We start from the raw sequence: 12791 nt of genomic DNA, 5'->3' as shown, positions 1-12791 counted from the left end.
AGAGACATGAGTCAAAAATGGCTCATGACACATGAGGCAGATCAGCTAATCAAAAGCAACTTTGATCAAAATATCTGATATGTTTAACATGTCTGATATCTCTGTATACATTACTTCGAATTTGATACAGAACTTGCATTATTTGAGCCTAATCCACCAATTGATACAGCACCAACCTATTTTGACATCACTCCCTCCGTGTTGAACTAAAGAGGGGCAAGATTGCGTGTGCCACGATGCTGGTGAATGGTGCAAATCGTGCGCGCTGGCTTGCTGTTGAATTTTTTTCCTGGAATCTGCGTTGCTGAATTAGCAAATAGCTAGGCTGCCAGTGTTTGTTTTGGTTGTCTTGGTTGCCGATTAGCTAAAAGAAAGATGTCTGCCACGGAGGACGACACTGAGTTGCGGGATCTTTTGATCCAAAACCTAGAAAACAGTGGGGTCTTGAACAAACTAAAGGCACGTAACTACTGATACTGTAAAGTCATATTTCGAAGGACTGTTCAAAGACTGAGGATTTTGTTGTTGCAGCTTGTAGCTAGCTAGCTAGCTAACGTTAGCTAGCTACAGTACTGTAACTAGCTGGACCCCGGAAAGTCACCGACTTATCATGCGATCTAGTGTCGTGGGATAGCTAGCTAGCTAGCTGCTGTACCTTCTAACATTGGATAACCAACAGCTAACGTTGGCTAGATAGCGAACTATTTTACAAGCAGTGCATTTTTTTAGGTACTTAGCAAGTACTGTTACATAGCTAACGTTAGCTAGGTAGTTCAGGCCAGTTTGAGGCCCTCTTGCTTGGCTAACACCCTTTTTTGCTCGTACTTCTCTTATACTGTAGGCAGAAATGCGCGCCGCTGTCTTTCTGGCTATGGATGAACAGGATAAAGTGGAGGTAAGACGATAGCTGACTTATGTGCATTGTCAATGAATCCTTATAGTGTAAGGTTAGGCTTATTGCTTCTCTTATTAATGACGTTACATTTTTGGGGGGGATGTCAGTGTAGCGTATGATTTACATCTGCATAACCTCTGCTACCACCCATTATCCTTCCCCCAGAATAAAACTCCACTTGTCAATGAAAACCTGAAGAAATGTCTTGATACAAAGGATGGTAAGGGTTGTGTTATCCACCGTGATGGTCTGAACAATCGTCTGCTAATCCCATAATAATCAACATGCAGTACAATGACTCATTCTTTCCATGATGAGGCTGATCATATCCTTCCCTTTTTAACAGGACGCCTGGTGGCCAGCCTCATCATAGACTTTCTACAGGTCTTCCACCTGGACTTCACGCTTGCTGTCTTCCAGCCAGAGATAAACTCAGTGAGTGTTTTTACTCCCAGCGGATAGGGCTGGCCCGGCAAATAACTTGGAATTGTCCGTGCTCCATTCACCATTATGGCATGCAATTTATTGCGCCCGTGTCTCCTGTCCTCAGCTAAATGGCCTAGACAGCCGTGAGCAGGTCTCTTGTGAGCTGGATATCACCGAGACTGATATGAACAGGAACACTCCTCTCCTGCTGGAGCTCGTCAAGAGGGGCAGACACAAGGAGAAGGCCTCCATCTTCTCCGAGGTAAAGAAAGACACACCACTGCACAGGGCTTGCCATTTTACATACATAGGTTTAGTCATTCACTACATTGGTGTATTCCCTTAAGCTCCTAGTGGAGGAAAGAGCTTCTGACATTAGCAGTTGTCCAAACCTGTAGCCTCCCTGATTAGTTTTTGTTGTTGTAAGATTGTATTTAGTGTGTGTGTGTGTGTGTGTGTGTGTGTGTGTGTGTGTGTGTGTGTGTGTGTGTGTGTGTGTGTGTGTGTGTGTGTGTGTGTGTAATATATATATTTAAAATTATTTTAAAAGATGAACAATCCAAAACATACACATACAAACGACAACATACAAACATCCACAACATCACCCCTGCCCAGAAGTCTACCCGATTTGATTATGCTCTTGAATGGCTGTCCTTCCTTTTTAAAATGTATTTTCTTCTGAACGGAGTGTCCCACTTGTGATTTATAATGGACTGCTTTCTTGCTCTACTGATTTCCCTGCTCTGGCCTGCTGTTATCTGATGTAAGGGGGACAAAGCCACAAACATCCCCAAGGTAGTAATTTTTATGATCTTCATTGCCTTCCTTCTCACTCACTAGGGTACATTTACGTCTACATACAATGTTATGAATGAGCACCAACTGTTTCATAATAAGGTATTATACATAGCCTACAAAACATGAGCACACTGAGATGTAATTCTTCATACAACAACATTTTAAGTATTCTGTCAATGGACCTGAGCTGCTAGAGCGAAAATAAACTGTATCACTCATAGTTGTCATTTTGCCGTGACGACCTAATTTATAATATTATCTGGGTCAACAGAAGGCAGCTTGCCATTAGTGTAAATGTACCCAGACGATTGAGAGAGAGAGCGAAAATGGTTTTCCTGTTGTTCAGCGAGATTCTGACATAACAAGTTTGTCCCACTTTCTTAGTCATGTTTCATGCTCTGCTCAGATCAGCAGAATGAGCTCACGTAGCTATCCTATTCACCTGTTCATACAGAGAACTGCGGGCCACGAAGGTGCACATGAAGAACTAGCATGTAACTTATCAAACCATCAAGCTCACAATTTCATGTTTGTTTTTGATCACCTGTATTGATCCCAAGAGGATGCAACTTCAAATGTAGAGAGATTTCTCCGTCTGATATCAATGCTCTTCCGTTTTCTCTTTTTTAGGAACTATCCCCCAGGCAAATAGCAGACGCCCGGAAGAAGTTTGATGTTTATGACAAGGTGATCTTTTTTTTTTTTTGTAGATGTGCTCATTTTGGTCATCCTCATAAGTTCTCCATTGCCATTGATTACCTTGTGGAGGTGTTTAAATGTCCAAGATTCTTCCAAGATCCTGCCTTTTACTCTTTTTAAACTTTCTGTTTCACAGGCCAGAACTGGTGGGATACTCAAAGAGGATTTGAAAGTTGTGTTTGGAGATGTTTTTCCCAACTTCAACAAGTATGTTTGGGCCGTGTCATTCAAGCAAAATGACAAAGAACTCGTTCCCTGGACACAGGAAAGCCCACTCCCGAACTAAAAAGCATGCATTTCCATTGAAAGTGCTTTGTCATTCAGGAATAGACTTAATCTGTGTCTGGGGAAACCTACCCTGACTGCAACGCTGACACGACAATGCTATTTGTGACGTGAATCTACAGCTCATCTAGTTTCCTTAACAAGTAGTCTGTGTGTCCAATAACAGGAACATGCTGGAGAAGTTTGTCACTGATGAACATAGAGTTGGAGACAAGGCCTCCGGTAAATGTAAGTGTTCTGTAGTCTGAAATGAAGTGACATTCTTAATTGAATGTATTTAATTTAACCCTTATTTAACTAGTCAAGTCAGTTAAGAACAGATTTAATATTTACAATGACGGCCTAACAAAAGGAACTCCCGCGGGGACCGGGGCTTGGATTAAAAATATAGGACAAAACACACATCATGACAAGAGAGACACTACATAAAGAGAGACCTAGCACGGCAGCAACACGTGACGACAACATGGCAGCAGCACAAAACAGGGTACAAACATTAATGGGCACAGACAACAGCACAAAGTGCAAGAAGGTAGAGACAACAACACATCATGTGAATCAGCCACAACCGTCCATAAGAGTGTCCACGAATGAAGAGATGGAGATTTAAACTGTCCCGTTTGATATTGTTTTGCAGCTCGTTCCAGTCGCTAGCTGCAGCGACCTGAAAAGTGCGGCTGCTATAGTTACAAGCATGGCAACACAAAATCCGTGGAAAATGTCGTCATCTGCTCTAATGCTTTGCCTCACCTCTGTCTCTGTAGCTATAGACTTCCAGGAGTTTCTGGGCTTGTACAAGCGCTTCTTCAGTCAGTGTCGAAGTGTGGTAAGACACCTTTACTGTCTTGAAGTTCCTTTTTAGATTGTGTCATAGAACCGTTTCTTGGGATGAAACACAATGTTAAATGTGTCCTTCCCCTTCCAGGTCACCCATGACACCTGTGATGTAATTCACAATCCCAGTCAATTTATTGAGGAGAAGAAAAGCACTTCACCGCCTAGTAAGGTACATTGGCACTATTCAAACTATGGTGCATTGTATGTTGTAGTGCCCTATATAAAATGGCTGTTGTGTGGTTTCTCGTAGGATCACTTTTTTTCTTACTTTGTTCAACGTTAATATTTTATTCCTTTTAATGCCTGTTTGTGTGAACTGTTATGTCATAACAGCTTTCTTGTGAATCAATTCATTTCTATGGAACTTGACTTAAAATAACAGAAGAAATCACAGCTAAGAGGCCTAGTGTGGTATTTGCAGGATGTGAGCATAGGGTATACATGACATGGATATTTTTTAAGAGAATGTTGATTGTTAAAACAAAGCCTCTGTTTTTCCGCTTTCTTTTCGGAAAGGACGAAGAGGTCAGTAGACTAAACTGTGTATGCGATTCTCCCTAAATGTAGCCACCTTTTAGGGCCTACCCGGCATCCATCATGTTAGTGAGGCGGTGAGTGTGTGAGAAGGCTGATAGCTGTGTTCTCATGCACAGATCCCCAGGTTTAAAGGACATAGGCACAGTGCACAGGCGGAGAAGGCTGACACCAAGGTAAACCGCAAGGCTGGAAAAGGGGTTGTGCTCATTAGGCAACGTAAGAAAAATCTACTGAAACGGAGAGGGACTTGCTGGACTGATATGGAACACTCGTTTTCATTTGGTTTGCTGTCATGAACACAACCCAGGTGTACAAGTACCCATGTGCACACACCGGTTGAATGCACGTTGTTTGCACGTCATTTCAATGAAAGGACGTGGAACCAACGTGGGAGTATACTTTAAATTGACGTCTGCCCAGTGGGTCGGCTCATACCAACTCCTCCAGGGGAAGTTCTGATTTCAAAGGCATGTCTGTACCATAGTCTTCTGTTTACCCATGGTTTACTTGGTATGGTGTCACCATTAGCGCAGGGAAGATAGGTTGGCAGTATCTCAGCGCAGCCTCTCAAATGTGCTCTTATCACCAGACTGATTCTCATGAATGATGAGTGTTTTCCAGTTTTGATTGAAACTCTGACTGTGCTGTGTGCATGTGTTTTACTAATTGCTCAACTTCACAGTCTTAATGGTTCATAGAGTAGGTACGGCTAACGTAGCTAAGCCATTAGCCAAACCTCTAACAAGACCTTTACTTGTGCCGGATAGTTCTCAAAATATCTTTCCTATAGCTAATATTTCAGTGCCACTACTAACTCTCCCTGTCGCTTCAATCCTCTAACCATTTGCAACTAAATGCTAGCTGCACCCGCTCAAATAGACAGAAGCGGCTTTCAACGTGCGTTTTTGTTATTTGTGTTGTCTTGTTCCTACATGTACCCCACAGGGTGTGGAGGTCAGTCACAGCCACAGTGACACCAGCCTGCGCTTTGGCTCTCTAACGGGCAAAGGGCCGGGTCACGTGACGCCAAGGCACAGCGAGGTGTCCGGGGACAACGACAACGGCCACACGGCGAGCCTGAAGAAGGGGCTGGACCTGGAGGTGGAAGAGGACCTAGACGAGGACGATTCGTTCTTTGACGACCCTCTGCCTAAACCACAGAAAACCTACGGCTGGTGAGGACGGGGATTGATTGTCATACGCGCGATTGAACATGTGTGCTGCTCCATGATCCATCACATAAGTCATGCGTAATAGCGATAAATGTAAAACATGGATGCTGTTAATATTAGCATAGAAATTCTGTTGCACCATAAGCCATGATCAATATCTTAAGAATCTTAAAATACAGGGGCGTTAATCAACTCTGATGGGCTGGGAGATGTGTGGAGAAAGTCTACAGTACATATTGATGATTGTTAGGTTCTGAACAAGCAGAGTTTGTGGTAGGGCGACACTAGAGTGTGCTAATGGGCCACAGGAGATTGCAGAAGACTAATGTGTAACACAGGAAGGGGTTTTAGTCTATCTCTCGCCGTAAATACCACTGTTCCCGACAACACTTGTTACCGAGGTCACTCCGTTGTCCACCTAATTTCACATAATCGCTCACGGTTCCCCGCCCCAATAGGGCATAAATCAACTGCTCTCATTATTGCTAATGCACATGGATCACTTTCAAACATCGCTTTTCCAACTATGGAGATGGCCTGCCTCCCAGAACTTACAGGCAACTTTCTATCACCATACACGTTACCACTAACTGACAATGTTGCATCTCTGATATCCCCAGATACCTCCTATTCTCCACCAGGCACACTTCCTGCCTTAGTCCTTCTACATGGACTACCTCTCTGTAACCCACCATGCTAGCATATAGATGTGCCAACTTCTCCATATAGTAAACCCAGCTGAGGGATTTGCACCCCCACTCGGAACCTACCCTACCTACCCGCCACCTAGGGATCTCGCATGGGTCACATCCCCACTAGGGAGCTATCCTACTACGGGACCTACCCTTACCCCTATTGCACATAGATCTATGGCCTCACTGCCACCGCAGCTGGGGCTTTAACCCCACTGGGACCCCCCCCCCCCCCTCATGAAATGGGTTTCCATGGCCGAGCAGCCGCACACAAGCCTAAGATCACCATGCGCAATGCCAAGCATCGGCTGGAGTGGTGTAAAGCTCGCTGCCATTGGACTCTGGAGCAGTGGAAACTCATTATCTGGAGTGATCACACTTCAACATCTGGTAGTCCAACTGATTCATCTGGGTTTTGCGGATGCCAGGAGAACGCTACCTGCCCCGATGCATAGTGCTAACTGTAAAGTTTGGTGGATGAGCAATCATTTTACGGACACGTTATTTACTTTTGTTATCTTGAAGGGAAATCTTAACGCTACAGCAGAGTTGTAGTACTCGAGTCCGGTCTCGAGACCACATATTAAATGTCTTGGTCTTGTCTCTGTATGGGATACATTTGTACTGGGTCTTGACTCGGTCTCGGACAGTTGAGGACTCGTAATTTCTTCCCGAGACCAGCGGAGTAAAAAACTCCTAATTATCAGCTTCCATTCAGTCAGCTCATAAAACTGCTTCGCCAGGACACATATATCCACTCTTTCTTGAAACATTCATACAGTATCTTAACAGCCTTTATATATATTATAGACATGTTAGTACAGTGGTGAACCTATAGGTCTTCAGTGTAACAGGTTAGTACAGTGGTGAACCTATAGGTCTTCATTGTGTGACAGGTTAGTACAGTGGTGAACCTATAGGTCTTCAGTGTGTGACAGTGGTGAACCTATAGGTCTTCAGTGTGTAACAGGTTAGTACAGTGGTGAACCTATAGGTCTTCAGTGTAACAGGTTAGTACAGTGGTGAACCTATAGGTCTTCAGTGTGTGACAGTGGTGAACCTATAGGTCTTCAGTGTGTAACAGGTTAGTACAGTGGTGAACCTATAGGTCTTCAGTGTAACAGGTTAGTACAGTGGTGAACCTATAGGTCTTCAGTGTGTGACAGGTTAGTACAGTGGTGAACCTATAGGTCTTCAGTGTGTGACAGTGGTGAACCTATAGGTCTTCAGTGTGTAACAGGTTAGTACAGTGGTGAACCTATAGGTCTTCAGTGTAACAGGTTAGTACAGTGGTGAACCTATAGGTCTTCAGTGTAACAGGTTAGTACAGTGGTGAACCTATAGGTCTTCAGTGTAACAGGTTAGTACAGTGGTGAACCTATAGGTCTTCAGTGTAACAGGTTAGTACAGTGGTGAACCTATAGGTCTTCAGTGTGTGACAGGTTAGTACAGTGGTGAACCTATAGGTCTTCAGTGTGTGACAGGTTAGTACAGTGGTGAACCTATAGGTCTTCAGTGTGTGACAGGTTAGTACAGTGGTGAACCTATAGGTCTTCAGTGTGTTACAGGTTAGTACAGTGGTGAACCTATAGGTCTTCAGTGTGTGACAGGTTAGTACAGTGGTGAACCTATAGGTCTTCAGTGTGTGACAGGTTAGTACAGTGGTGAACCTATAGGTCTTCAGTGTGTGACAGGTTAGTACAGTGGTGAACCTATAGGTCTTCAGTGTGTGACAGGTTAGTACAGTGGTGAACCTATAGGTCTTCAGTGTGTGACAGGTTAGTACAGTGGTGAACCTATAGGTCTTCAGTGTGTGACAGTGGTGAACCTATAGGTCTTCAGTGTGTGACAGGTTAGTACAGTGGTGAACCTATAGGTCTTCAGTGTGTGACAGTGGTGAACCTATAGGTCTTCAGTGTGTGACAGGTTGGTACAGTGGTGAACCTATAGGTCTTCAGTGTGTGACAGGTTGGTACAGTGGTGAACCTATAGGTCTTCAGTGTGTGACAGGTTAGTACAGTGGTGAACCTATAGGTCTTCAGTGTGTGACAGTGGTGAACCTATAGGTCTTCAGTGTGTGACAGGTTAGTACAGTGGTGAACCTATAGGTCTTCAGTGTGTTACAGGTTAGTACAGTGGTGAACCTATAGGTCTTCAGTGTGTTACAGGTTAGTACAGTGGTGAACCTATAGGTCTTCAGTGTGTAACAGGTTAGTACAGTGGTGAACCTATAGGTCTTCAGTGTGTGACAGGTTAGTACAGTGGTGAAACTATAGGTCTTCAGTGTGTGACAGTGGTGAACCTATAGGTCTTCAGTGTGTGACAGGTTAGTACAGTGGTGAACCTATAGGTCTTCAGTGTGTGACAGTGGTGAACCTATAGGTCTTCAGTGTGTTACAGGTTAGTACAGTGGTGAACCTATAGGTCTTCAGTGTGTGACAGGTTAGTACAGTGGTGAACCTATAGGTCTTCAGTGTGTGACAGGTTAGTACAGTGGTGAACCTATAGGTCTTCAGTGTGTGACAGGTTAGTACAGTGGTGAACCTATAGATCTTCAGTGTGTGACAGGTTAGTACAGTGGTGAACCTATAGGTCTTCAGTGTGTGACAGGTTAGTACAGTGGTGAACCTATAGATCTTCAGTGTGTGACAGGTTAGTACAGTGGTGAACCTATAGGTCTTCAGTGTGTGACAGGTTAGTACAGTGGTGAACCTATAGATCTTCAGTGTGTGACAGGTTAGTACAGTGGTGAACCTATAGGTCTTCAGTGTGTGACAGGTTGGTGATGCTGAAAGGACAGCAACCATAATACCAGGTCACTCATGTAGGAGAGAGCACTTTTTGTAAAACACAATGGTCCTGTGGTGTAGTGGAGGGTATACACAAGTATTAGCCATATACCCAACTTTGTTTTCGTGGGCGTTGCGGTTATTAACTTCTTCATCCCTACTGATGCATATCAAAGTAGTGTAGTGGAGGTATGAGACTTATCAATTATGTAGTACAATAGAGAAATCATGCACAAAGTAGCCTACACAATGTCAAAGCTCATTAAATGTATTTACACACACAGCCTAGTATCAGCGGGATATCATTTGCAGGCAGCAACAGTGTTCAGCTCTCAACTGGTTTTGTCATTGAGCAACTCACAGAAGAATGACATCGGTAGCCGGTAGGGTAGGAAAGATGTTTCAACTTATATCTACCAGTAAATGCTAACTAAGGCAACAATGGGAACCAGGTATTAAAAAAGTTGAATCTGAAGTGTTGGTTATTAGGCTACATGTGATGTGCAAATGTCATCGTGCTCTGTTTGCATCAGGTGCGTAGACTTGGATGGGCCTGGCTGCACAGGGGCACAATTTGGGTATTTTTTTCATTTAAAAAATATATATATATATATTTTGAGAGTGAATCTGAAAAATCTATAGGAAAACTCATTTAAAAAACTATAGGAAATCATCTAATGTTTTACACAGGGTGCCTTTCCTTCGCTGGAAGGGCCGTTTGGGAACTTTTTGGCAAATTTATGCTACAAAACCAACTTTATAAGAGGTTTTAAAAATAGTTCCTATTTGACTCACTGTTCCATGACGTAGATTATAGAGGTCGACCGAATATGATTTTTCAACGCCTATACCGATAGGAGGACCAAAATAAGCCGATGCCGATTAATCGGCTTTTAATTATTATTATTTTTTTTATAATATTTTTTTTGTAGCTAGACCGTGGGAAAACTACTGCTCGCTACCTGTTGGCCTTTAATAAGGCAGATGTTTCCATTCATGTTTTGTAATCAAGGTCTCAGCCATTAAGTCCAAATGTGATTGGTTGATTTGACTATCACCCCAAAATTTTGCCCTTATACAGTTGAATGGCAGATGCTTTTATATATATATACGGCTGACCTAGCTAGCTAGATTCATTCCCCAGAGACCAGCAAAGTCTTCAGCGTTAATCCTTTTTCCTTTCCAACAAAAACTGAAGACATTAAATCAGAACATCATTGAAAATAATGATAATTATAAATCCTTAGCCCTTCTCTGAAGGCGTGGAAGGCCCATTTGTTCCCCACTGTGTTTGGGTTAGTAATCATTTGTAGAGTGGCTCTGTTTTCCCTCAACATGCATTTATTCACTATTCAGAATGTCTAAAGAACCCATATGTTGTTCTGAAATATGAACACAGAAATACTGGATGTTTTGAACTCTTATTATGGTGGTGATTTGACAAAATTACAATAATGGTCTTGAATTGGACTTTCTTCTGGTCTCGGACCCCTTGTCCCCCTCCTGGTCTCGGTTTTGACTCGGTCTCGCTCCCCCCCTCTGGTCTTGACACTGACTATATTTACTCTGGTCTTGGTCTTGAATCGGTCTCGTCTTAGGTGTTCTCGAACACAACGCTACAGCATACAATGACATTCTAGACTATTCTGTGCTTCCAGCTTTGTGGCAACAGTTTGGGGAAGGCCCTTTCCTGTTTCAGCATGACAATGGCCCTGTGCACAAAGCGAGGCCCATACAGAAATGGCTTGTCGGGATCTGTGTGGAAGAACTTGACTGGCAAGCCGAGAGCTGTGACCTCAACTACATCGAACAGGCCTAATCGTCCCCACAGCAATGTTCCAACATATTGTTGAAAGCCTTTCCAGAAGAGTGTAAGCTGTTCTAGCAGCAAAGGGAACCAACCCCATACTAATGGCCATGATTTTGGAATGAGATGTTCAAGCAGGTGTCCACATACTTTTGGTAATGTAGTGTACATTGTTCCCCCTTTTCTCTCACAGTAACATTTCATGCACAACGTTCCTCTAATACAGTAGCAGCAGTAAATATATTTCAAGCTAGAACCCAACATTAGGAAGTATTGTGTGAAGAGAAGTGTGGCTCTGTCGCCGCTCTGCTCACTGTATGTTCTCTCGCTCTCTGTCATGCTGCGTATGGAAGTAGTAGCCTTACCCTGGCTAAGAGTAATTCAGGGGCCAGTCTCTCTGAAAAGAGAAACGGTCAGAAAGAGTAAGTATGTCCTCACTGTAAACCCAATGAGTTAGGCTACAGTGACTCATAATAGTTTGAAATACAGGGCCGTGTTCATTAGAGGACACCATAACGAAACATTTTGCAATGGAAAACCTAAACACGGGTTTCTTATTGGACAATTCCAGGTAGTTTGTTGGTGCCTAATGAACGCGAACCCTGTTCTATCTATAGCAGGTAATCGCAAATAGATATCCTTGTTAGCTTAGTATTAGAAACATGGACCAGTGTGTGTGTGGGGGGCGGTGGGGAGTTTGGTTCCACATAGGAGCACTGTGCTGTCTGTCTCTGCTCTGCTGTCACTTGTCTCCCCCCCCCCCCCCCCAGCTTTTATTTCCTATCCTGTTCCTTTCTTCTTTTGTGTTTATCTGTGTGTCCTTTCCTCCCTCCCCAAGCAGCTTCGTCCGCTCTCTGAGGGAGGAGGGCCTCTCAGGGCGCTCCTTTAACCCAATGAGGAGGGGCACTAGCCTCAATGAGTGAGTGTGCATGGTGCTGGTGTATCACTCCTCCATTAGCGGAGGGATAAAGCCGTGACAAGTCTGACCATTTGCTTGCTGCCTCGAAACCAACAATTAACGTTTGTAACATTGGCATTGACCTCTAAATAATAACGGATACTAATATGGTGTTCATGGTCTTGTACTTTTCCACTTTTGTTTTTGCATGTGTGTGCGTGTTTTTTGTCATGTGTGTATTTCTGTGTGTGTGTTGTGTGAGTGTACTTCCTTCACTATGCTCCTGTGTGTTTCCTGTCTCTCCTCTCCACTCTCTCTCTGGGCTCAGCCTGTCTGCTCTGGGTAGTGACACAGAGGGAGATGGGGATGAGCTCTTTTCTGACTATGATAATAAACGGAGCTGCTTGGAGCACAGGTGAGCTGCAGGCTTCTCTTTCACAGCAGGCATCTTCTTTCTCTCTCTCGTACCCCAGTCCCCTCTGTTCCCCCTCTCTTTCTCGCTCTCGTACCCCATCCCCTCTGTTTCCCCCTCTCTTTCTCGCTCTCGTACCCCATCCCCTCTGTTCCCCTCTTCTCTCTCTCTCTCTCTCTCTCGTACCCCATCCCTCTGTTCCCCCTCTCTTTCTCTCGCTCTCTCTCGTACCCCATCCCCCTCTGTTCCCCCGCTCGTTCTCTCTCTCTCTCTCTCGTACCCCATACCCTCTGTTCCCCCTCTCTTTCTCTCTCTCGTACCCCATACCCTCTGTTCCCCTCTCTTTCTCTCTCTCTCGTACCCCATCCCCTCTGTTCCCCCTCTTTTTCTCTCTCTCTCGTACCCCCATTCCCTCTGTTCCCCTCTCTCTCTCTCTCTCTCTCTCTCTCTCTCGTACCCCCATCCCCTCTGTTCCCCCTCCTCTTTTTCTCTCTCTCTCTCTCTCTCTCTCTCTCGTACCCCATGCCCTCTGTTCCCCCTC

General features: G+C 44.2%; 1 protein-coding gene across 5 annotated transcripts; it reads left to right on the top strand.

Annotated features, from left to right (window-relative positions):
* Nucleotides 1-250: 250 nt before the first annotated feature.
* Nucleotides 251-5655, top strand: LOC116376520 (FGFR1 oncogene partner; the record flags this gene model as incomplete). Of its 5 annotated transcripts, XM_031837430.1 has the most annotated exon segments (14): nucleotides 256-459; nucleotides 842-895; nucleotides 1061-1115; nucleotides 1242-1330; nucleotides 1446-1583; nucleotides 2093-2119; nucleotides 2753-2809; nucleotides 2958-3028; nucleotides 3273-3334; nucleotides 3871-3932; nucleotides 4032-4112; nucleotides 4460-4468; nucleotides 4597-4653; nucleotides 5426-5655. In XM_031837430.1, coding segments are annotated over 14 exon segments (1076 nt in total), but the record flags the coding sequence as incomplete, so codon positions are not given.
* Nucleotides 5656-12791: the final 7136 nt, after the last annotated feature.

Source organism: Oncorhynchus kisutch, linkage group LG12 (assembly GCF_002021735.2).
Source record: "Oncorhynchus kisutch isolate 150728-3 linkage group LG12, Okis_V2, whole genome shotgun sequence".
NCBI lineage: Eukaryota > Metazoa > Chordata > Actinopteri > Salmoniformes > Salmonidae > Oncorhynchus > Oncorhynchus kisutch.
This window is presented reverse-complemented; position numbering and strand designations above follow the sequence as displayed.